Below are 24,161 nucleotides of genomic sequence, written 5' to 3'. Positions count from 1 at the left end.
AGTAGATTATATTTGCATACTTAAAGGGCTGGTAGCCTAAGATTCCTAAGGAGAAGTATAAAGGAAAAAATTTTCACATTTGGAATAAGGTATTCATTGAACTTAATGTTCTGAGTCACAGCATGAGGCAGGCCATTGGGGACAATGTACATATATCTCTGGATTTCATGTATCAAGGCATCCATGTAGGGCATGTTGCTCCTGTCCTGCATTGAAGGACTCCGGTGTCTGCCAATCACATGCTCGATCTCCTCCTTGGCTTAAGCTTGGCAAGAGAAAAATTGGAATTTATACAAAAGGGACAAGATTTCACTTTCTTAATCATGCTACATTTTGGTGGAAGATGAGAAGTGGAAAATTATTTTCACTTGCTCTAAGGTTTGGGTCTTTTTCATTTGTATATTACAAATGAAAGATTATTAAAACTGAACATGAGTATTGTAAATCTTGGTACTTTGATAAAATGTTTTAAAAATTAAATATAAAACTGAATGTGGAGTGGTCCTCTTTCTTTCCTACACCAAAGGAAGTTATTACTGTATATCTTTACTTTAAAAAAATATGTTTGAGTTACCAAGAGATAAGCAGGTACAAAGTTGTCCATGATTGGGTTTCAATCTTACAATGTTGCAGCAAAATCCCTTCACCAGTGTACTTCCCACCACCAATGACCACAATATCCTTCCTTCCACTCTCACTCCATCCTCAGTCTGCCTCTATAGCAGGCACTTTTCTTCTCTCTCTCTCTCTCTCTCTCTCTCTCTCTCTCTCTCTCTCTCTCTCTGAGTCTTTCGAATGGTTTATCAATCTTGTTCATTTTCTTAAAGAACCACCTCTTAGTTTCATTGGTCTTTCATATAGTGTTTTCGTGTTCCACCTCTTGTTTAATTTCTGCTCCATTTTATTATTACCTTCCTCCTGAATGGTCTGGATTCTTTTGTGGAAATTTTCCAAGATCTTAAGGAGAGGATTCAAGTTCTTTATGTGGGCCCTTTCTTCTTTTCTGATAAATACCCGTAGAGCTATGTACTTTCCTCTGAACACTGCTTTTGCTGTGTTCCACAAGCTCTAGTAGTCATGTCCTCATTCTCATTTGTTTCCAAGAAACTTTTGATTTTGTCTTTGATTTCCTCCAATCTACTGGTTAAGTGAGCTATTTTAATTTCCAGGTATTTGATTCAATTCTCTGGTTCCATATGTCACTAAATTCTATTTTCAGTGCATCATGTTCTGAAAAGTTAGTTGATATAATTTCTGTCTTCTCGATTTTATGAAAATACATTTTATGGTCCAGCACGTGATATATCTTGGACAATGTTTCATGTGCATTGGAGAAGAATGTGTATTTGACCTTTGGGGGATAAAAAGTCCTACATATACCTACTAGCCATCTCTCCTCCAATTTTTTATTCAAAACCAATATTACCTATTTTTTTTAATTTTCAAAATTTTATTGAATCACCGTGAGAGAGTTACAAGCTTTCATGTTTGGGTTACCAGTATTTCATAGTTTTTGTTTAGTTTTTCCAGTTGTGTCAGTTTTTCCAGTTTTTTTTATTTCACTTGTTTTTCCAGTTTTAAGTTGTTATTCTATCAAGAGGTGATCAAGCTGTGTTGAAGTCTCCAACTACTATATTTTTTTACTACCAATGTCTTCCTTGAAGTCTATTAGCAGTTGTTTGAGTATTTTACTGGTCCCTCATTAGGAACACAAATATTAGGAGTATAATTTCTTCCTGATGTGTATATTCTCTGATAATTAATAAATTGCCTTTGCTGTCCTTTCTAACCTTTTTTAGTCTGAAATCTATGTTGTCAGATACTAATACGCCCACCCCAGCCTTTCTGAAATTGTTTGCTTGAAGAATTGTTTTCAGGTCTTTAATATTTAGTCTGTGTTTGCTCTGACTATTCAAACATAATTCTTATAGGCAGCAGATTATTGGATTCAGTTTTGTAATCCATTTTGCCACTCAATGCTTCTTAATTGGTGTATTTAGACCATTGACATTGAGAGTGATTATTGTCATGGGGTTTTGTGCCATCTTTCTGTAGAAAGTAGTTGTGCTTTTGATGTATGCCTTGTATTAGAGTAGCCTCTTTGGTCCTTCTTTTAAGTTCAGGTTTGAGTAGGGTTTCTGAGCTGTTTATCCATGAAGCAGTGTATAATTCCTGCGAGTCTGCATGAGAATCTAACCAAATAAAGTATTCTTTGTGAGGCGTTCATTTAAGTTTTTTCACTATATCCAAGGAGGGTTTCATCTAATAAGTCTGCTATGAATCTAGGGGACACTCCTTTGTATGCAATTTCCTTCTTTGATCTTGCAGCTTACAGAATTGTTTCTCTATCTATGGTATTCGACGTTCTGATTAGGGATGTCTTGGAGTTTTTCTTTTACTAGAGTTTCTTTTAGCTGGTAGCCTTCGAGCTTCTTGGATCTGGATGCCTGCATTCTTCAGCTTTGGGAGTTTTTCAGCAACAATGTCTAACTGTTGCTGCCTCATTGAGGATGCCACACTGTCCCCTCGGACTCTGATTATTCCTATGTTTTTCCCCTTGAACTCATCCCATAGTTGCCCGCCCTTGAACTAATTTGAGATCTTTTTCCATATTTTGTTGTTGCCTGGATATTTTCTGCAACTCATCTTCAGGCTCACTGATTCTGTCTTCAACTGTTGTTACTCTATGTTGAGGGCACTCACTGAGTTTTTTATTTCATCTACCAATTTTGTTTTATTATTGACATCTCTGTTTGTATTTTTCTTGTTTCTGCTTTCATTTCTTCCTTTATCTTATTGGCTGTCCATTCTATTGTTTCTCTCTCATATCCTCCTATATTTTATTGGATGTCCATTCCATTGTTTCTTTGAACTCATTGATGTCCTCATCATTTTGTCTCTGAATTCTTTATCAGAGAATTTATGGATGTTGGTACTCCTTTGTGAGATTTCAGGGCTATCTTCATCCATTCCCTGTGGTGGGAGATGGGGTATTCTATGCTGTTTTTCCATGGTGCCTGTGGTGGTCTTGAGTTGGTTCCTTCCAAAATACTGTCAGTGTATCCCCCTGAATGCCAGGGAGTACTCTGTGGGAACTCGGTGAGTGGTGATCTCTTCTTTCCCCTTCATGGTATTTACCTTTCTCTTTGGTTATCCTGGGTAACTTGTGTGAAGCCTCTTGTGCTGATTCAGTACATGCTCTTTGGCCTGAACTCCAATCAAAGATTGGGGTTATACTTTTTATTTGCACTCGGTGTTATTTTTGTGCATTTGGGAAAAAAATGCTGATTGGAATAGGGGCTAAGGGCTATTGGTATAATGTATTAGAGATAGCCACATTGGTCTGGTGAGCATTCACCATAAGAGTCTGAGACGAAGGTGTGGGTCTTATGGTATATGGAAAGGGAGATTAACTGGCGGCCATGTTTGGAGGAGGAACTGGGCATTAGTGTCAGAATCAAGGTTGGTTATCAAATATGTGTGTTTCACCACTGCAGCAGCTCATTTAAAAAATCTTTTTCCTTAGCAGAGAGATACGAGTTAGCAATGATGCAACTTCTTGCAGAAATTCCTCTGGACTTTGTTACTAAAATACTAAAATACAGAAATCAAAACCTCGCTGCCGCTTGTGGTCATGGGACTTCATATCTCTCCATTCTCAGCAACGGAAAACAAATTATCAAATGCTTCCTTTCCAGCAGATCCAACTCTGGGGGTCGGGGCGGGGGAGACTTCAAACAATAACTGTGAGTTTTTTGTTTGAATGTAATCAAAGTAAAGAGAAAGTAAAGTAAAGTTTATCAGCTACACAGGCAATGTGGGTGGCTGAGTATGTGGTGGGGAGGTTTACTGTGGTTCTTGGTGGTGGAATATGTGCACTGGTGAAGGGATGGGTGTTCTAGCATTGTGTAACTGAGACTTAAACCTGAAAGCTTTATAACTTTCCACATGGTTATTCAATTAAAAAAAATCATTTTTCAGCACACTGCTGCCACCAAGTTGGGTCATCTGAGATGGGATGGGGTACCTGAGCTCCAAAGAAAGGAGGCACCCACCATCGGAGTCACATTAAAGTTTAAAAGGAACATAATTTCCAATTCTTGGGTATCGTAAATTCTACCAAATTTATATTTCATATACAAATGTATATATTATGTATAATAAATTTATTGCATATAATAGATATTATGCAATAAAATATTACTAAAGATATAAATGCAATATATTATGTAATTATGATATGACTTTATGTAATAGGCATTATATGATATATTACAATGTGTAATAAATTCTATATATCCTATCTGATATACAATATGCATATCATATGTGATATATGATGTGTTATATATCATATTTAGAATGTTAATAAATGATATATGATACGAATTCTATTATAAGCAATCACTTTCACTGTCACTGTCATCCCACTGTTCATCAATTTGCTCGAGCGGGCACCAGTAACGTCTCCACTGTGAGAGTTGTTACTGTGTTTGGCATATTGGTTATGCCAGGGGGAGATTGCCAGTCCCCGCCTTGTTGGTGAGATACTCTCGGTAGCTTGCCAGGCTCTCCAAGAGTGACAGAGGAATCAAACCCGGGTCAGCTGTATACAAGGCAAACGCACTACAGCTGTGCTATCACTCCAGCCCATTATAAACAATATATATAAATATAAATTATATGTTGTAAATATATAATAAATTTATCATATATTACATATAATAAATATACATTGTATATAATCCAACTATACTGTGAAATTAATTTCTGAACTGTAATTCACCTTTTGTGGGGTTTTTTTTGTCAAACTCGGGAATCTGGGATCCAAAGTCTCACTAAATAGCATGTAGTTTAACAGCTTCATGTTTGCCAGAGTTTCGGCTTTTTTTGTGACAGCTGATGGTACTCAAGACTTACTCTGGATCTAATCTCATGGATCCAATCATATGTGGTGCTGAAGATCAAACCCAGGTCGGCTATATGCAAAGCAAGTACCAAACAATCTGTCTTATCTATCAGATCCAAGAGTGTGTTTTAAACTGAGAATGTTTCAGGTTTTTGACTACCCAGTATGAGGAGGAGAGCAATATTACAGCAGAAAGGGCTCTTGTCTTGCCTGTGGCCCAACAGGGGTTCAGTCCAAGCATCACATATGAACGAATCCCTGAGCTCAGAGCAAGGAGTGATCTCTGTGCAAAGAGAAAGGAGAAGGCCCTGAATACAGTCAGATGTGACCCAAATACAACAAAAACACAAACATAATGTTAGTCAGTATAATAAGTGCTTAATACATAGGAAAATTGAATAAAATATTTAGTTGACTCAGCATAGCCTCAGTATAGATATGAACTGGAGCAATAGCACAACGGGTAGGGCGTTTGCACTGTCTGCAGCTGACGTGGGTTTGGTTCCTCTGTCCCTCTCAGAGAGCCTGGCAAGTTACCAAGAGTATCCCACTTGCACAGCAGATCCTGGCAAGCTTCTCGTGGCATATTTGATATGCCAAAAACAGTAACAACAAGTCCCCCAATGAGATGTTACTGGTGCCCACTCGAGCAAATCTATGAACAACGGGATGACAGTGGTACTGTGCCACAGCATTGATGAACACATGGTATTTCAATACATATTTAGAAGGTAAAATATGACAGACAAGACATAATGGGTAACTTGTTAACTTTATCAGTATACCACTGTATCACTGTCATCCCATTGCTCATTGGTTTGCTCGAACAGGCACCAGTAATGCTTCTGTTTGTCCCTGTCACATGCTAGTGTAGCCCAATGGCGTCTGCTCACTCCACAAAGAGCATCAAGCTATTCGTTCAGGGTCTTTACGTAAAAGTCTGCTATCTCATAGGTGGGTTGACAGGTGTTCTTTTGAAATCCTGTGGTCTCATCTTGGTCAATCCAATGACTTTGTGCTTGATCTTCTGCACTGCACCATCAAGTCCTCGATTGACGCTTCTGATACCAGCATGCATGCATTGAAAGTACTGACAGTCTTTTTAGTCCTTCTTTGTTTTTGCAGACCAGTTATTAAAAATATTAAAATTTTAGATTTCCTAGAGTGTGAACTGCGACATAATATTTAATCTATAACAAGCAATACAAAACAAATTCTCTACATTGCCTTTTCTGCAGGTATGAGTGGTGGTGGGACTGGTGTAGGAATATCAAATGTAACCAAAGTAGAGAGAGAGTATTGTGCAAATATGCCACACAGGCAGGGGAAGGTGTGGAATAGGGGAAGGGGGGGCACTGGGGATTTTTATGGTGGAAAACATGCACTGGTGAAAGGATGGGTGTTTGATAATTGTATGATCAAAGCTCAAACATGAAAGATTTGTTAGTGTACCTCACAGTAAATCAATAATAAGGGGAAAAGAAACCACTTGAATGACTTATTCTATGAGGAAAAGACAATGAATGTTAAGAAATATTGTTATCCCTTAAATTAGCTTAAGGTTTTAGGTATGGAAAAAGGTAGTGATGAATCTGACATCACATAACTACAAACTAAATGAGTTAGAATCTTAAGTCACTGCTATTACATTTATAAGCCATTTTCTCAGTAACATGCAGCCAACCTAGCAATGGATTAAGGGAAAATCTGTGACTATAGTTATAAGAATTATAATCAGATAAGTATAGTTATAGGATTAGGAAATTCAAAGACATTTTGAACTTTACCTTCTCATATTGAAAGGTTCAAATTGATCTAGTTGAGAATCATTAAACTCAATATCAACTACTATTAAATTCAGAATGCACATAGAATTGCACAGTAAGGGACAAAGTTGGAGAAGAATAAAAGAAAAGCATAGACAGATAACAGACCAAAAAAACCCAAGTGGAAAACAAAATTGGAAGTAATAGGGAAGTAAGATGAAAGAACAGCTTCTGAAATATTTAAAGGTTTGGGAAAAAACACTCCAGTAACATAATAAGCATAGAGGTATAGGAATGAATGAAATTATTCGGCTGTTTGTTACTTGAAAGTAATACAATTGGATCACATTCCACCATAGCAAAGAAAGCAATAGCCTCTGCCACTTGAATTGATGATACAATTTCATCTGTTGTATGATAATCTGACGAATTCAATATATACAATTATAGAACGACCTCTCAGACCCTGCTTCCCATAGCCACACCTCTCTGCTTGCTCCTCAACGCCACCCCTGTCCTCCAGGTAATCAGCCCACCGTGAACTCCTCCTACTAGGCCTTGGACAGCTCTCATGCAGGCCCCCGCCCTTCCAAGCTCTCCCACAACCTCTCAGACCTGAGCACTGCCAGTGTGCCAAGTGTTTACTATGGGCGTATCCCAGGGCGCTTGGTCTCAAGGGGTCGTGGCCTCCTGCCCAAGAGGTGGCCGCAGTTATTGTTACTTTTTTAGCATTATCTGTATAACCTGTTTCTTTGAAAAATACCCTGGCCATCTCAATCACTCTATGTCAGTAGTCTATTTATTCTAACTTCACAAAAACTATTCGTGAACATAGAAACTTTGCAAGGAGCGCATAACCTTAAAATTCACTAGAGACCCCACATGAATCAGGATGAATTCCTGACAGTAAGGAAGAATTCTAAAATAGGAACAAGGCTACCATTATCAATTTAGCACAAACAGAGCCCCTCCTCCCGCAGCAAGAGGAATATGGATAGACAACTAGAACATTTCTACTCTATACTTCCATACCAATATGAAGAAACAGCAAAAATTCCCTCCATGCAGAGAGGATGAAGAAAAGATTCCAGAAACCTCAACAGGGGCTACCCACCTATACGACCTTTCAGAAAAAGAATTCAGAGAGGAAATCTTGAGGAGATGTACTTCAAACAACCATGGAGCAGACATCCAATAAATTAAGGGAGGATATAAATGAAGCATTGGATCAGTCCACCAAGAAAATGCAGAAAGAAATGAGAGCAGAAATTTTAAAGCTACAAACGGAAGTCACACAAATAAAGGAACCGGTAGATGAATTAAAAATCTCAGTAGGAGCCCTCAAGAGTAGAATGACTACAGCAGAAGACAGAATCAGCAAGCATGAAGATGAGCTGCACAAATCTTGCAGGCAACAAAAATTAATGGCAAAAGACCTCAAAATGGTCCTAGAGCAAATCAGAGTCGTATGGGAAGATCTCAAGAGAAACAACATAAGAATCATTGGAGTACCAGAAGCACAGGGAAGTAACCCCAATGAAAAAAAAAAAGGGGGGAAAGACATAATTACTAAGAAATTCCCAGAGCTGGAGAAGGCAGGCATCCATATCCAAGGAGCCCGAAGAGTACCAGCAACAGGAGACCCAAATAAAAAGACTCAAAGGCACATCATAGTCAGAATGATGGATGCTGTGGATAGAGACACAATACTCCAAGCAGCAAGGTCAAAGAAGGAAATCACATACAAAGGAGCACCCCTTAGATTTACAGCAGACCGATCAGAGGAAACCCTCGAAGCCCGAAGACATTGGTGGGACATAGTGAAAAAATTCAACGAAATGAACACATCACCAAGAATACTTTATCCGGCTACACTCTCACTCAAACTCGAAGGAAGCATACACTATTTCTCAGATAAACAACAGCTCAGGAACTTCATAGACTCAAAACCAAACTTAAAAGAAGGACTAAAGGGGCAATAGACAAGGAAGGAAGACAATAGACTAAGACAAGGAAGAACCCCACAAGAACAACAAACCCCAAAGGAAGATGACACAAAACCCCATGACAATAATCTCTCTCAATGTCAATGGCCTAAATGCACCAATTAAGAGACACAGAGTGGCAAAATGGATCCAGAAACTAAATCCAACATTCTGCTGCCTGCAGCAAACACACCTGAACAATCAGAACAAACAACTCCTAACAACTCCTAACAGACTTTAAAGAGGACATCTTTAGGAGCACATTAATAGTTGGAGACTTCAACAATGCCTTATCACCTCTAGATAGATCAACAGAACAAAACTCAGCAAGAAAACACTGACTCTGAAAGAAGAAATGGAAGAGAGAGGCCTAATATACTTATACAGGGCATTACACCCCCAAAAGAAAGAATACACATTTTTTTCCAGTGGACATGGAACATTTTCAAAAATAGACCATGTACTGGGACCCAAAACATACCTCAAGAGAATCGGAAAAATAGAAATTATCAACTATCTTTTCAGACCACGATGCACTGAAGATAGAAGCTAATCACACACAGACTCGGAGAACCAAAGCAAACACCTGGAAATTAAACAGCTCAGTATTGAACAATGAGTGGGTCAAGAAGGAAATCAAGGAAGAAATCAAGAGATACTTCGAAACAAACGAGAATAAAGACACGAGCTACCAAAACATATGGGACGCAGCTGAAGCTGTGTTAAGGGGAAAATTTATAGTTCTGCAAGCATTCCCTAGGAAGGAAGAAAGGGCCTACAAAGATAGCTTGACTTCACACCTCACAATCTCAGAAAGGGACCAGAAAAAGGACCAAAACCTGACCGAAGAAAAAAAATAATAAAAATTAGAGCAGAAATTAAAGACATGGAAACCCAGAAAACAATTTGAAAGGTCAATGAAACCAAGAGCTTGTTCTTTGAGAAAATAAAGAAGATTGATAAACCGCTAGCACGACTCACAAAGAAAGATAGAGAGAGAACCCTAATAAACCAAATCAAAAATGAAAAGGGGGACATCACGACAGAAGCCAAGGAGATTCAAAAGATCATCAGAGGAAGCAGCCGCAGGATACAGGGCCAGCCCCAGCAGGGGCCGGTGGCTCGGCTCCGGCCGGCCAGGTTTTCGGCCCGGGTGCCCATACCTCTGCAGAGCCGGTGGATGTGGAACGAGCGGGAACCAGAGACAGCTTTAGGAATTGGGGTTCCAGCAAGTGCTTGCACCCATGTATGGAGACTGTGAACTAAGCTTTTGCCCCACGCCGGCTAACGGAGGAAATAACCTTCCTTCTTGGTCTCTCTCCCCTCCGGGAGAAGGCGTGGTGTCCGACATTTTGTGGGTCCGTTGAGAAGGTATGAACTTGTGGCGCGGAAAAAAAAAAAATGTGTGCTTTGAACTTGAAACAGCCGCAGGATATAGGGCCAGCCCCAGCCGGGGCCGGTGGCTCGGCTCCGGCTGGCCGGGTTTTCGGCCCGGGTGCCCATGCCCCTGCAGAGCCGGTGGATGTGGAATGAGCGGGAACCAGAGACAGCTTTAGGAATTGGGGTTCCAGCACGTGCTTGCACCCATGTATGGAGACTGTGAACTAACTTTGGCTACATGCTGTTCCAGGAAGGGAAATGATTCATTTTCAAACTTAAATCTTCGCGGACTTAATTACTATAATACAGAAATTGTAAACCGCGCGGCCGCTACCGTGGCCGCACGACATTTTATCTCTTCATTCTCATCAGTGGAAAACTTATTATCAAATATTTCCCTGTTAATAGAGCTGTATTCTTAGGGGATAAATTCCAACAAAAATAGTGAGTCTGTTTTGAAACTTTAACAACAATAGTGAGTTATGTGTTGAAATCTGGAATGTAATCAAGGTAAAGAGAAAAGGAAGTGAAATTATCACTCAAGTATGGGGTGGGTTGGGGGGTGAGGGGTGGGATCTATACCTTTTTGTTTGTTTGTTTGTTTGTTTTGTTTTTGCTTTTGTTTTTGTTTTTATTGGAGGTGGAATATGGTCACTGGTGAAGGGATGGGTGTTTGAGCATTTTGTAACTGAGATATAAGCCTGAGAACTTTGTAACTTTCCACTTGGTGATTCAATAAAATAAATTAAAAAAACAAAACAAAACAAAACAAACAAACAAAAAAAGATCATCAGAGACTGCTTTGAAAGTCTTGTGCCACAAAACAAGAGAACCTAAAGGAAATGGATGAATTCCTTGATTCCTACAGTCTCCCAAGACTGAACCAAGAAGACCTGGAATATCTGAATAGACCCATTAATCGATACTGTAATCAAAAGTCTCCCCAAGAACAAAAGCCCAGGTCCAGTATGATTCACTGGTGAATTCTTCCAAATATTTAAAGAGAACCTGTTGCCAGTTCTCCTCAAGCTTTTCCAGGAAATTGAAAACACAGGAACCCTCCCAAAAAAGGAGGGTTTGAGGCACATATCTCCCTAATACCAAAAGCAAAAAAGACACCACAAAAAAAGAAAACTATAGATCAATATCCCTGATGAGTACCGATGTGAAGATCCTCAACAAAATACTAGCAAATAGAATCCAACATCTCATTAAAATATTATACACCATGACAAAGTAGGATTCAACAGGGGATGCAAGGATGGTTTAATATGCAGAAATCAATCAACATAATCCATCATATCAACAAAAGTAAAGATAAAAACCATATGATCATATCAGTAGATGCAGAGAAAGCATTTGACTAGATCCAACATCCGTTCATGATGAAAACTCTCATCAAAATGGGTTTTGGTGGAACTTTCCTCAAGATAGTCAAAGCCATCTACTACAAACCCATGGCAAGTATTATCCTCAATGGGGAAAAGCTAAGGGCCTTTCCTCTATGATCAGGGAGAAGACAAGGATGCCCACTCTCACCACTGCTGTTTAATATAGTACTGGAAGTACTTGCAATAGCTGTTAGGCAAGAAAAACATATTAAGGTCATCCAAGTAGGAAAAGAAGAAATCAAACTCTCACTATTTGCAGATGATATGATACTATATCTAGAGAAGCCTTAAAACCTCTACTAAGAAACTCTTAGAAATAATAGACTTGTACCGTTAAGTCGCAGGCTGTAAAATCAATACCCAAATATCCATGGCCTTCCTATTTGCAAACAATAAGACAGAGGAAAGGAACATGAAAAAATTAATCCCATTCACAAACATCTCCATTCATCCTAGCCCTGAGATTTTAGCACACTATCTTTACTTATTCTTCCCAATGGTGCTGCATTAGAGGCTTTTCAGGGTCAGGGGAATGAGACCCATCATTGTTACTGTATTTGGCATATGAATACACCACAGGGAGCTTGTCAGACTCTTTCCTGTGTGGGCAGTAAATTCTTGGGAGCTTGCCAGGTGCTCCAAGAGGGAAACCTAGGTTATCATGGTGGCCGCAACTTCCAGGATTTTATACTCTCTGGATGCTCTGGATGTTGGGCATATATGGGAGTACACGGCACGAGGGGCAGTCTCTGGGTGTGACTGTCTAGCACTGGAAAATGGAGAATCTGGGTGGAAGAGGCCCAGTCCCGAAAACTTGGAAATCTTTGCCCAGGGTCCCACATACGTGGGTTCCTCTGCCGGTTCCTCCATGGATAAGACTCATCTGAATATTTGGAGAGTAGGTCACAATAAGAACAAATAATTCCTATTTTTAACAGTTTCTGCAATTATCCCATGGGTCTCATCCTCTGAGTACATCTTCCTATGGCGTGCCATGTCCACATACCTGGACATCCAGTGGACATTTTCCTTCAAAACTACATCCTGGTAGTTATGGTGTCTGGTACCATATCTTCTTGAAATGTTGACCTGTCTTACTTGATGTGAAGAATTGAATAAAAGAAAATCATGCTCACCTTTCTTAAGGATTTGTTGATATCGCTGGTATTTAATTGTAGAATATTTCCAATGCCTGGGAGAGGGGTGGGGCCAGGTGGAAGTTTCCCTCTGCTGGACCTTTGATTCCATAAGAAAAGAAAACTCAAAAAAGATAGAAAAATCACCAGGGCTATTAACAGATCCATGATTAATGTATACAAATCCAAAGCTTAGAATCCAAAGATTTTGTGAACATGGGAGGTAAGCTTATCACCAAACACACACCTTACCTTTGGAGTTCAGGGCAAATATTGCTCCATCTACAGTGTACTTTGGTATTTTGGCAGAAACAAAAGCTGAGAGTGTTCACCTTAGTATTTATAAATTAAATATGCTATTTCTGAACATTCCAACTAAAAGTAGTTTAGTTTTTATTAGAATATTTTAATATTGAAATGAAAGTCATCAGATTTTTCAAAAGTCTGGGGTGTATGATCTTGAAAGAAATTAAAACTGATACTTTGTAGAGTCCCTCACCATCACAGTTCCTGACTACATAGCTCAATGACTCCTAAGTTCACTTCTCCTTTCCTTATAATGAGATAAAATAAATATTACGTGTTGTTTCAAAATCATAATCATATTAGCAAAATGGAAAATGTCCTCTCTTAGTGCCTTCTGCCAGAAGATCCCAGAAAATACCAAAATAAACAGAAGGGAGCTCCATAAAAATATATATGTTTGTGTGTACATATGTGTGTGTGTGTGTGTGTAAGGTACTGTAGTACTGTCATCCCATTGCTCATCGATTTGCTCAATTGGGCACCAGTAACATCTCCATTGTGAGATTTGTTGTTACTTTTTTGGCATATCAAATATGCCACGGGTAGGTTGCCAGACTCTACCATGCGGGCAGAATACTCTCGGCAGCTTGCCAGGCTCTCTGAGAAGGCCGTAGGAATCGAACCTGGGTCGGCTATGTGCAAGACAAACACCCTACCCACTGTGCTATTGTTCCAGCCCCAAACTCGAATAACATGTCAATAATCTCTTATGCAAGGTTTAGTGGCTCCAAAATCAGATGCAACAATTTTCACACTTTCTCGAAGGAAAACTATTGGGATCATTTTCAGTCAATTATTCGTGACATGCAATACAAAATAAATTATTTAGCATCTGCCTCTGGGGCAGGCTTTGGTGGTGCTTGAGAAAATTCGAAAAAATGGTGGTGGGATTGGTATTGAAATATTGAACGTAATCAATAATTGTGAACAACTTTATGAAAACAAAATTATTTTTAAAAAACTTGCATCCTATTTTGGGGAAAATTTTAGATAATCAACAAGTAGAGACATTTAAGAAAATTCAGAGTAGGGAATACAGAATCAGGAGGCTCATCACAGATTCTCTGATATAGATCACAGAATGTAAGTCATCTTTCTGCAGCATTCCTTAAAGCACAACTGTAGATAAAATTTAATCACCTACTGATTTTATTTGGGAGAAGTGATGTGTGTATAATACATATAACAACTAGTAACAATCTGTGTTAGCAGGGATGTGGTGAAAAGTAATTCTCACTCACTGTTGGTGTGAATATTATCTGGTTCAATCGTCATGGAAAACAGTTTAGAGATTTCTCAGAAAAATAACAAGAGAGCTGCCATATGCCAATTCTCGGGATCTACCTAAAACAGTAAAGCCTTTTTTCAAAAGGACACATGCATACCACTATTTATTACAGGAAACGATTCTAAAATTTGTATGAAAATACAAAAATGCAATTTTAAGAGGAAATAAAAATGAAGAGTCATGCTCCCAGTGTTATTTGCCCTTAATGTTTGGGAGAGAAAGTTCAGTGCTGAACCAGTGATTTCTTGATGTTGGTCCTGGTCGCACTGGCGTAAGCAGAGCCTTGTCCTACACTGAAAACAAGGTAGCGCCTCAGACAAAGTCAGGGTTTGCACACATGTAGGTCTTTTGAGAAACGTCCTAGCCCAATGATAATTTATTTAAAATTGATGATATCTACCCAGATTAGTTTTAGGATAATTTAAAGTCAAAATCTATAATAAAATTCATTAATACATAATAAACCTATAACATTATAAGATTAAGTGGGGATGTATTTTAAGAGTGGCCCTTTCATGTCACATATCCTGTTAAATGACTGTCTTTATTTCTGTTTGTTTTTTGTGTTTGGACCACACTCAGACGTGTTCAGGGCTTACTCATGACTCTGTGCTTAGGAGTCATACCTGGTGGTGCTCAAGGTACTATAGGAGGTGTCAAAAACTAAACCGGCACCAGTCCTGTATAAGGCAAGCAACATAACCACTGTACTATCTCTCTGATCTCTAGATCATTTAGTCTTTTTTAAAAGGTTTCATAATACAAATGTGGGGGAAAAATCAGGTAGCTTAAAAAGAATGAGACACTTTTACATCCAGTTCATAAAAGAGAAGGCTGGAATTTGAATCTGAGCTATCAGACACATTTCCATAAATGCCAACTACATGAATGTCCATTCTACCATGGTCTGGAGAGGAAGAATCTTCAAAGAGCCATGCATAGATGGTGTCCAATAGAGATGCCCAGTGTTGTTTAGTCATCTGCACTCCTCTTAATAAACTGCACCAAGTCCTGCAGCGGGAAAAGTCCATCCAGTGGAAATCAGCACAAAGAAGATAAGAAGCATGAGGGCACCTCCGTGGCAGTAGAGAAGCCCTGCCAATCCAATAAGCAGACACCAAATTTATGAACACAGAGCAGTGCAATGCAAACAAAATACATGAAAAAATGCTTTGGTCTGGAAAAAAAAACATGGCCAGACCACAGACAAGAATATAATATTTTAGAGCAAGATATAAGTATAATAATGTCAAAAGTCAACTTTATATCAATGAAGGAAATAAACTTAAAACCACATCTGTAAAACCCAGTTTTTTATTTTTAACAAAATGTCTAAATATAGTTTCCTCAATTCCAAAACAAGTATTATTTTCATTTGCAAAGATCTGAAGCAATTTTTATTTATTTTTATTTTATATCTTACATATTTTGATTTGGGGGCTTACTCCTGGTTCTTTGTTCAAGGGACCAGATGGGGTGTCAGTGATAAAATCCAGGTAGAACAGCCCTTTGAAACAATTTTTTTAAATGTGTCTTATTATTTGACTCCCAAAATTAAACCATGAGACAGGGACTTTTATTTATTTTAGATAGGAAAATTATTATAACTGAAAGAATTCACTCAAGTTTCTATTGCATTGTAATGATAAGTAAGAAATTGAATTTAATAACAATGATGAAATTGTAATGTGAACTAAGAAAATATAATGGGGACTGGGAAACAGAAAACTGAACCTTATGTTAAACAAAAGAAGGGAGGAAGAAGCATTTTTTTTTTTACCCCCTTCAGGCCACCAGATTTAAGGGAGTGTACTGGGCCTAAGGAATTTACTAGAATGCCAGGAGACGACATATTAGGGTGGTGCCAAAGGGCAGGATATACAGTCACTGACTGTTTTCCTTTTGGCGTGTGAAGGCCATACCATAGGGAATAGATGCTTTGATTGTTTGATCGTTTACCAATTACCTCGGTATCCCTTGTCTCACTGATAAGAAATTATGTAGACTATAGACCACTGTTAGAGGCTAAAAGAGAGACTCTCTGAGCAAACAGGGCTCCAGTTTCTTTCTCTTGTGACTTGGGGTCTTTAGCGCTGAGATTCTAATAAACTTAATATACTATCCTGAGCTGTCTCTTCTGTTTACTCATGCCTTGTGCCAACACAACAACGTAGACATAAAAAGGATGCAATTCTTTTTTTTTTCTTAATTGAATCACCATGTGGAAATTTACAAAACTTTCAGGTTTAAGTCTCAGTTATACAATGCTGGAGCACCCATCCCTTCACCAGTGCACATATTCTACCACCAAGAATCACAGTATACATCCCCCCATTCCCCCTCCTCTGCAGCCCCCCCACACCACCTGTGTAACTGATAAATTTCATTTTACTTTCACTTTACTTTGATTACATTCAATATTTCAACAAAAAAGTCACTATTATTGTTTGGAGTTTCTCCCCCCAAAGTCAGACCTGCTGAAAAGGAAGCATTTGAAAATTTGTTTTCCATTGCTGAGAATGAAGAGATATGAAGTTGAGCGGATGCAATAGCTGCCATAGGGATTTGGATTTCTGTATTTTAGTATTTTAGTATCTAAGTCCAGAGAAATTTGTCAGAAATTGCATCATTGCAAACTCGTACCTCTCTGCTGCTTTATATTCCACATATTAGTGCAATCTTTCTATGTCTGTCTCTTTCTTTCTGACTCGTTTCACTCAACATGATATTTTCCATGTTGATCCACTTATATGCAAATTTCATGACTTCATCTTTTCTGACAGCTGAAAAAAATGATGCAATTCTTTGAGTTTCCATGTCGTTGATTTCTGGTCTAACTTTTATTATTTCTTTTTTTCAGCTGGGTTGCGTTTCCCTTTGTTGATAGTTTTTAAAGTCTTGAGCTATGAATCAGGTTATCTATGTAGTCCCTTTCTTCCTTCCTGAGGGATGCTTACAAAGCTATAAATTTTCCCCTTAACACAGCTTTAGCTGCATTTCATAGGTTTTGGTAGCTTGTATCTTCATTCACATTTGTTTCCAGGTATCTTTTGATTTCATCCTTGACTTCCTTCCTCACCCATTCATTGTTCAACATTGAGTTGTTTAATTTCCAGTTGTTCACAAGTGTTGGCAGGGGAGAATCAGACAAGGTCTTGGGGAGAGGAGTAAAGTCAAACTTGGGGAGCTGAAACACTCAGGTCACTCTGTAGAGTGCTATGTGTTCACAAACTACGAACACCAGATTGAATACCAAATTCTTCTTTTCTGTGGAAGCACAGAGCTGCCAATCACTTCTCTCTCTTGTCACGGGAAAAATCCATTCAAGGTTCAAGATCCTGAAATGTAAAGTGAGGAATGCTCACCTTGCTAAAGTGGAGTATTGCTGTTCGCTGGGGACTATTCATCTTATTGATGGTGTCCCGGGTCTTGCAAACCAAAAGTAAGCTCAGGCACTGGAAGCGGAGGGAGTTTCTAGAACCTGCTCTGATCAGAACTTGAACCCACCTCTCTATCCTCAAGATCATGGCCTTCCCACAGAACTCATAAAAATTTAGATTGAGGCTGAATTCCTCAAACTATGACATGGCACTTCAGTGAAGGGAATTTTCCATTCTTACAGGGCTCAGAAATGCCTTGTCCCAAAGAACCCAGAGAAAGTGTGAGCACACTGTGGTTTCAGTCCAGTTTTGCTCTGCTTCCTATGCTTTCAATATCAGACACTGTAGAAATAGCAGGGGGGGATGGAAACCAGGAGACAATCAGCTGGCAGGGCTGTACAAATGCATGATTTCTTTTGTTTGTATGGCCTGTGTAAAATTGAATTATATGTGTGTGTGTGTGTGTGTGTGTGTGTGTGTGTGTGTGTACACACACACATACACCACTCTATCTTTACTCACATATCAGCATCTGCAGTTTACTTTTAACATTCATTCAGGGTCTTTAATTCTGCACCACACCACAAACAAATGAACAAGACCCTCCACCACCATCCCTATGTCACTCTTACTTGGCTTCTTCTATGCCCTCCTGACCCTCCCACACATTCCAATGCTTAGTAATGTGGGTTTTGTAATCCAAGACCTAGAGTTTGTCATTGTTCAAAACTGTCTATTTCCTGTTTTGTTGCTCTCTGTTCCACAGAAGTGTGAGATCATCCTGTATTTGTTGCTAGAGAGGTGACCAAAGTGGGTAGATTTGGGCGTGGTCAATGGTCTTTGAATTTCCTTTCCTGACCTTTTGTTTCTGCTGGAGTTTCTCTTGGAGGGGGGTCCAGACTTCTCTGGGCCTGTTGCAGGTACCTGGTGAAAGTCTTATCATGCCTTAGTTCCTATTTTCTGCAAAGTTGGCTTTTTGCAACTTCAGAGCTATTGATTTCCCAGAAAATTCCTTGTCATTGCCTTGTCACATAGGGGATGTGGATGGTGAGTGGGGCGTGGGAGAGAGAGGCTTCTCTGTCTACCTGCCTGTCTACATCAGTAGGCTTGTACACCACAGCTAGCCAAGCATCCATCAATCACCATAAACCATGGGGATTCGGGAGGTGGGAAAGACAAAGGAAAGATGTTGGAAGATGGAAACAACATAGCCTTGAAGATTTGGGAGGTGGGAAAGAGGGGAGTTGAGGCTGGGGAGGCGGGGTCTAGTAATTTGTATTGAATATGTAATTTGCATTAAATTGTGGTAGGATGGTCATTTTAGCAATATTAATCCTTCTACAAACTGAGGAATTATGCATACATTTTAATAGTGACATAATTTTATTTGTACAAGTATTTTAATTCCTAGTTAAGCAGATTTTAAGGTATTTGAATTTCAGAGCACGATATGAATGATATTTTTAAAAATATTTCTACTTCATTGTTTGTTGTATGAAGAAATGCCTTCTATTTTAGAGTGTTTATTTTGAAGCCCAAAATTTGCTGTACAGTCTTATTGTTTCCAGGTTAATTTTTTAAAGAGTCTTTAGGGAATTATAAGTATAATATCATTCCACTAACAAATAGTTATATAATTTGACTTATTTTTCAATCTGGATACACTTAATATCTCATTCTAGTCTAATTGATGTGCAAGGAATTCCAATACTATAATAGAATTATTAACACTATAATAATATTATTAATATAATTAATGAGGCAGCACTGCAGTAGCATTTTCATCCCATTGATCATTGATTTGTTCCAGCGGGCACCAGCAAGACTCCATTGTGAGACTTGTTATTAATATATCAAATACGGCTTGGGCAACTTGCCAGGCTCTGCCGTGTGGGCAGGATATTCTTGGTAGCTTGGCGGGCTCTCAGAGAGGGACAGAGGAATAGAACCCTGGTCAGCCTCATGAAAGGCAAAAGCCCTACCCGATGTGCAATAGGATTATTAATACCCGAATAATACTGGGGAAAGTGGACAGCCTTGTCTTGTGTCTTATCATTGTAGAAAACTTTCAGGTTTTTAGCATTGAGCATGATGCTGATTGTGGCCTCGTGATAAAGGACTTTAAATATACTAAGACAATTTCCTTCTTTTTTTATTTCCTTGAGTTTTTACCATGAATGGTTGTTGAATTTTAATGAATACTTTATATTGGAGCGATAGCACAGCGGGTAGGACATTCGACTTGCATGCGGCCGACCCGGGTTCAATTCTTCCGTCTCTCTAAGAGATCCCGGCAAGCTACCCATGGCATATTCGATATGCCAAAAGCAGTAACAACAAGTCTCACAATGGAGACATTACTGGTGCCCACTCAAGCAAATCAATGAACAATGGGAAGACAGTGCTATAGTGACAGCGCTCCAGTGCTTATGTTGATATGTGACATTGCATTGACTGACTGGCATATATTAAACCATCTTGCATTCTAGGGATAAATCTCACCTATTGGTGGTGTAAGATAATTTAATGTCTCTGGATTTTATTTTCTAATATTTTGTTTTGGATCTTTGCAACTATGTTTGTTAGAGATATTGGTCTATAATTTTAATTTTTAGTGATATCTCTGTCTGCTTCCAGTGTGGGGGTAATATAGAAATTATAGAAACTGGGAGAATTTAGATTTATGTAACTTGCAGAAGAACCTGAAAAGGATAGGATGCAGGTCTTTGGAAGTTTGGAAAAACTCTCTAGTACATCAATCTGATTCAACCTTTTGTTTTAGGGAGAGATTTTTATTACCATTTCCATTTCATTGTCAGTAATTGGCTTGGGAATTTTTTCTGTTTCCTTCTACCTCAGTATTGGGAGGTCATAGGATTTCAAAATTGCATCCATCCATACATAAAATTTTTATGGTAATCTCTGATTATCCTTTGGATTTCTGTGGCATATATTATACAGTTCCCACTTTTGTTTAGGATCCAGTTTATTCAACTTTTCTCTTTTATTTGTGAATCTAGCTAATTAATGTTAATTAATCTTGCTTATTCTTTTGAAAAGATTCTTGATTTCAGCCAATGAAACGAAACAAAACAACAAAAACTAGCACCAGGGAGATTGTATAGCAGGTAGGGTTACACAAACTTGGGTAGCAGTTCCACGTTCAATCCCCTCACTAAATCTGTTCCACAGAGTACTGTCAACAGTGATCTCTGAACAGAGAGCCAAGAGTGGACCCTGAGCAGCACTAAGTGTGACCCAAAAGACAGGAAAAAGTGATAATAAAAGAAAATAAAGAACTAGTTCTTGGTTTCATTGATTTTTTTGTACATTAATTAATCAATTAATTTCTGGTTTCTATTCTGTTGATTTCTGCTCTGTATTCTTTCCTTCTTGCTTATTTTTTTTATTCTTTTGTGAATCACCATGAGGGTACAGATACAGATTCACATAGGTTAGAACTTGTTTTTCCCTCATACAATGTTCACAAATACATCCCTCAACCAGTGCCCGTTCTCCATCACCAATAGACCCAGTATCCCTCCCCCCGCATCCCATCTCTTCCCCACCCCACTTTGCCTCTGTGGCAGGGTACTCCCTTTTGATCTCTCTCTCTCCAAATGGGTGTTGTGGTTTGCAATAGGGGTATTGAGTGGTCATTGTGTTCAGTCTCTAGTCTACTTTCAGCGCACATCCCCCTTCCCAGGCATGATATCAAACCCCATTTTACTTGTTGTTCCCTTCTCTATTGAGCTGCCTTTTTCCCCAGCATGTGAGACCAGCTTCCAAGCCATGGAGCCAACCTACTGGTACTTATTTCTACTATTCTTGGACATTAGTCTCCTATACTGTTATTTTATAGTCCAGAGATGAGTGCAATCTTTCTATGTCTGTCTCTCCCTTTCTGACTCATTTCACTTAGCATGAGACTTCCCATGTTGATCCACTTATATGCAAAGTTCATGACATCATTTTTCTAACGGCTGCATAGTATTCCATTGTATAGATGTATCAGAGTTTCTTTTTTTTATTAGTGAATCACTGTGGGGGTACAGTTACAGATTTATACATTTTTGTGCTCATGTTTCCCCCATACAAAGTTTGAGAACCCATCCCTTCACCAGTGCCCATTCTCCACCACCAGTAAACCCAGCATCCCTCCTACCCTCCCCAGTCCCATCTCCCCCCACCCCACACTGCCACTATGGCAGAGTATTCCCTTTTGTTCTCTCTCTCTCTGATTTGGTGTTGTGGTTTTCAATAAAGGTGTTGAGTGGCCATTGTGTTCAGTCTCTAGTCTACATTCGGCACGCGTCACCCTTCCCCCAAATGACCTCCGACCACATTTTACTTGGTGTTCCCTTCTCTGAGTTGCCCAGAATGAGAGACCAGCCTCCAAGCCATGGAGACAACCTCCTATAGATGGATCAGAGTTTCTTGTACCAGTCATCTTTTCTCAGGCACACAAGTTTTTTCCAGATTCTGGCTATTGTAAACAGTGCTGCAATGAACATATAAGTGCAGATGTCATTTCTACTATACTTTTTTGCTTTTCTGGGATATGCTCCCAGAAGTGGTATTGCTGGATCAAATGGAAGCTCAATTTCTAACTTTTTGAGAAGTGTCCATATTGTTTTCTGAAAGGGCTGAATCAGTCAGCATAACCACCAGCAGTGTAGAAGTGTCCCTTTCTCCAACATCCTCTCCAACAGCTGTTGCTTTTGTTCTTTTGGATGTGTGCCATTCTCTGTGGTGTGAGGTGGTATCTCATAGTTCTTTTGGTCTACATCTCCCTGATGATTAGTGATGCAGAGCATTTTTTCATGTGCCTTTTGGCCATTCATATCTCTTCCTTAAAAAAGTTTCTATTCGGGGCTGGAGAGATAGCACAGCGGGTAGGGCGTTTGCCTTGCATGCGGCCGACCCGGGTTCAAATCCCAGCATCCCATATGGTCCCCTGAGCACGGCCAGGGGTGATTCCTGAGTGCATAGCCAGGAGTAACCCCTGTGCATCGCCAGGTGTGACCCAAAAAGCAAAAAAAAAAAAGTTTCTATTCATTTCTTCGGCCCATTTTCTGATGGGGTTGGATGTTTTCTTCTTGTAAAGTTCAGTCAGTACTTTATATACTCTTGATATCAACCCCTTATCAGATGGGTATTGGGTGAATATCCTTTCCCATTCTTTAGATTGTATTTGGTCACTGTATCTTTTGCGATGCAGAAGCTTCTTAGTTTATTGTAGTTCCATTTGTTTATCTCTGTTACCTCTTTGTTGGTCAGTTGTGTGTCATCTTTGAAGAAACCGATAGCTTCAATACTGTGGAGGGTTTTTCCAACCTTGTCTTCAATGTACCTTATGGTTTGTGGTCTGATGTTGAGGTCCTTAATTTATTTTGATCTGATTTTTGTGCATGGTGTCAGGTCGAAGTCTAAACCCATTCTTTAGCATGTGATTGTCCAGTTGTGCCAGCACCATTTGTTAAAGAGGCTTTCCTTGCTTCATTCCACATTTCTTGCTCCTTTATCAAAGATTAGACGGCATACATTTGGGGTTGTGTGTAGGGATATTCCACTCTGTTCTATTGGTGTGAGGCTCTGCCTTTGTTCCAGTACTGTGCTGTTTTGATTATTACGCTTTATGGTAAAGTTTGAGGTTGGGGAGGGTGATGCCTCCCATCATCTTTTTCCCAAGAAGGCTTTAGCAACCCCAACAAGCTACCGAGAGTATCCCACCCACAGAGCAGAGCCTGGCAAACTACCTATAGTGTATTTGATATGCCAAAACTAAAACAACAAGTCTCGCAATGGAGACATTACTGGTGCCCACTCAAACAAATCAATGAGCAACAGGATAATAGCACAAACATTGTTAAATTGTAATAGTTGGCACCACAGGACTAAACAGCATGGCATCTCCCATCTCTTGCATTGAGCCACCAGTCTGATTGGAAGAGAATTATCAGTATGGGCTCCCCATGACTTCTGAGTATCACTTGGTAGACCCCCACCAAAAAACCACACAATACAGCAATTCTTTAACAGTATATGTACACATAGCTCATAGTTCATGTCAGCCATATTTATAATAGTCAAGTTTTGGAAGCTGGGGCTGAAGCAATAATACAGGGTTGGGCATTTGCCTTGAATGTGGCCAACCCAGATTCAATTCCCAGCATCCCATATGGTTCCCTGAGCACTGACAGGATCATTCCTCAGTGCATAAGCCAGGAGTAAACTCTGTGCATGGCCAGGTGTGACCCAAAAGGAAAGTAAAAGATTTAGAAGCAACCCAAACACCTATTGACAGATGAAAACATAAATAAAATATAATGTTTTTGGAATTCTACTCAATTTCAAGAAAATATGTAATATTATCTTTTGTGTGATGTATATACAAAATGGAATACTACTAGGTTTTAAAAATGTAATATCATTCATTTTTATGACTTGAATGGAACTATAGGGTGTCATGTTAAGTGAAATAAATCAGAAAGAAGACAAATGCCAACTTATCTTACTTTGTATGTTGTATAACGAAGCACAGGAAAGTGATGGATAATGTCCAAAGATAAAACAATACGTGGAGTCTGAGAATAGACTGAGGTTACCAAGACAGGGTG

General features: G+C 39.1%; 1 protein-coding gene across 1 annotated transcript in view; it reads right to left on the bottom strand.

Moving 5' to 3' along the window:
* The window catches only part of LOC129399329 (cytochrome P450 2C21-like), an 80,087-nt gene extending 67,352 nt beyond the window's left edge, over positions 1-12,735 (bottom strand). The window contains exon 1 of the mRNA XM_055118968.1: positions 12,568-12,735. Within this exon, the coding sequence (XP_054974943.1) occupies positions 12,568-12,735 (168 nt within the window). The remainder of the gene's footprint in view (positions 1-12,567) is intronic.
* Between the last annotated feature and the right edge of the window lie 11,426 nt (positions 12,736-24,161).

This window comes from Sorex araneus, chromosome 11, assembly GCF_027595985.1.
Source record: "Sorex araneus isolate mSorAra2 chromosome 11, mSorAra2.pri, whole genome shotgun sequence".
NCBI classification, from domain to species: Eukaryota; Metazoa; Chordata; class Mammalia; order Eulipotyphla; family Soricidae; genus Sorex; species Sorex araneus.
The sequence above is the reverse complement of the archived record's forward strand: the minus strand, read 5'-3'. Positions and strand labels throughout refer to the sequence as shown.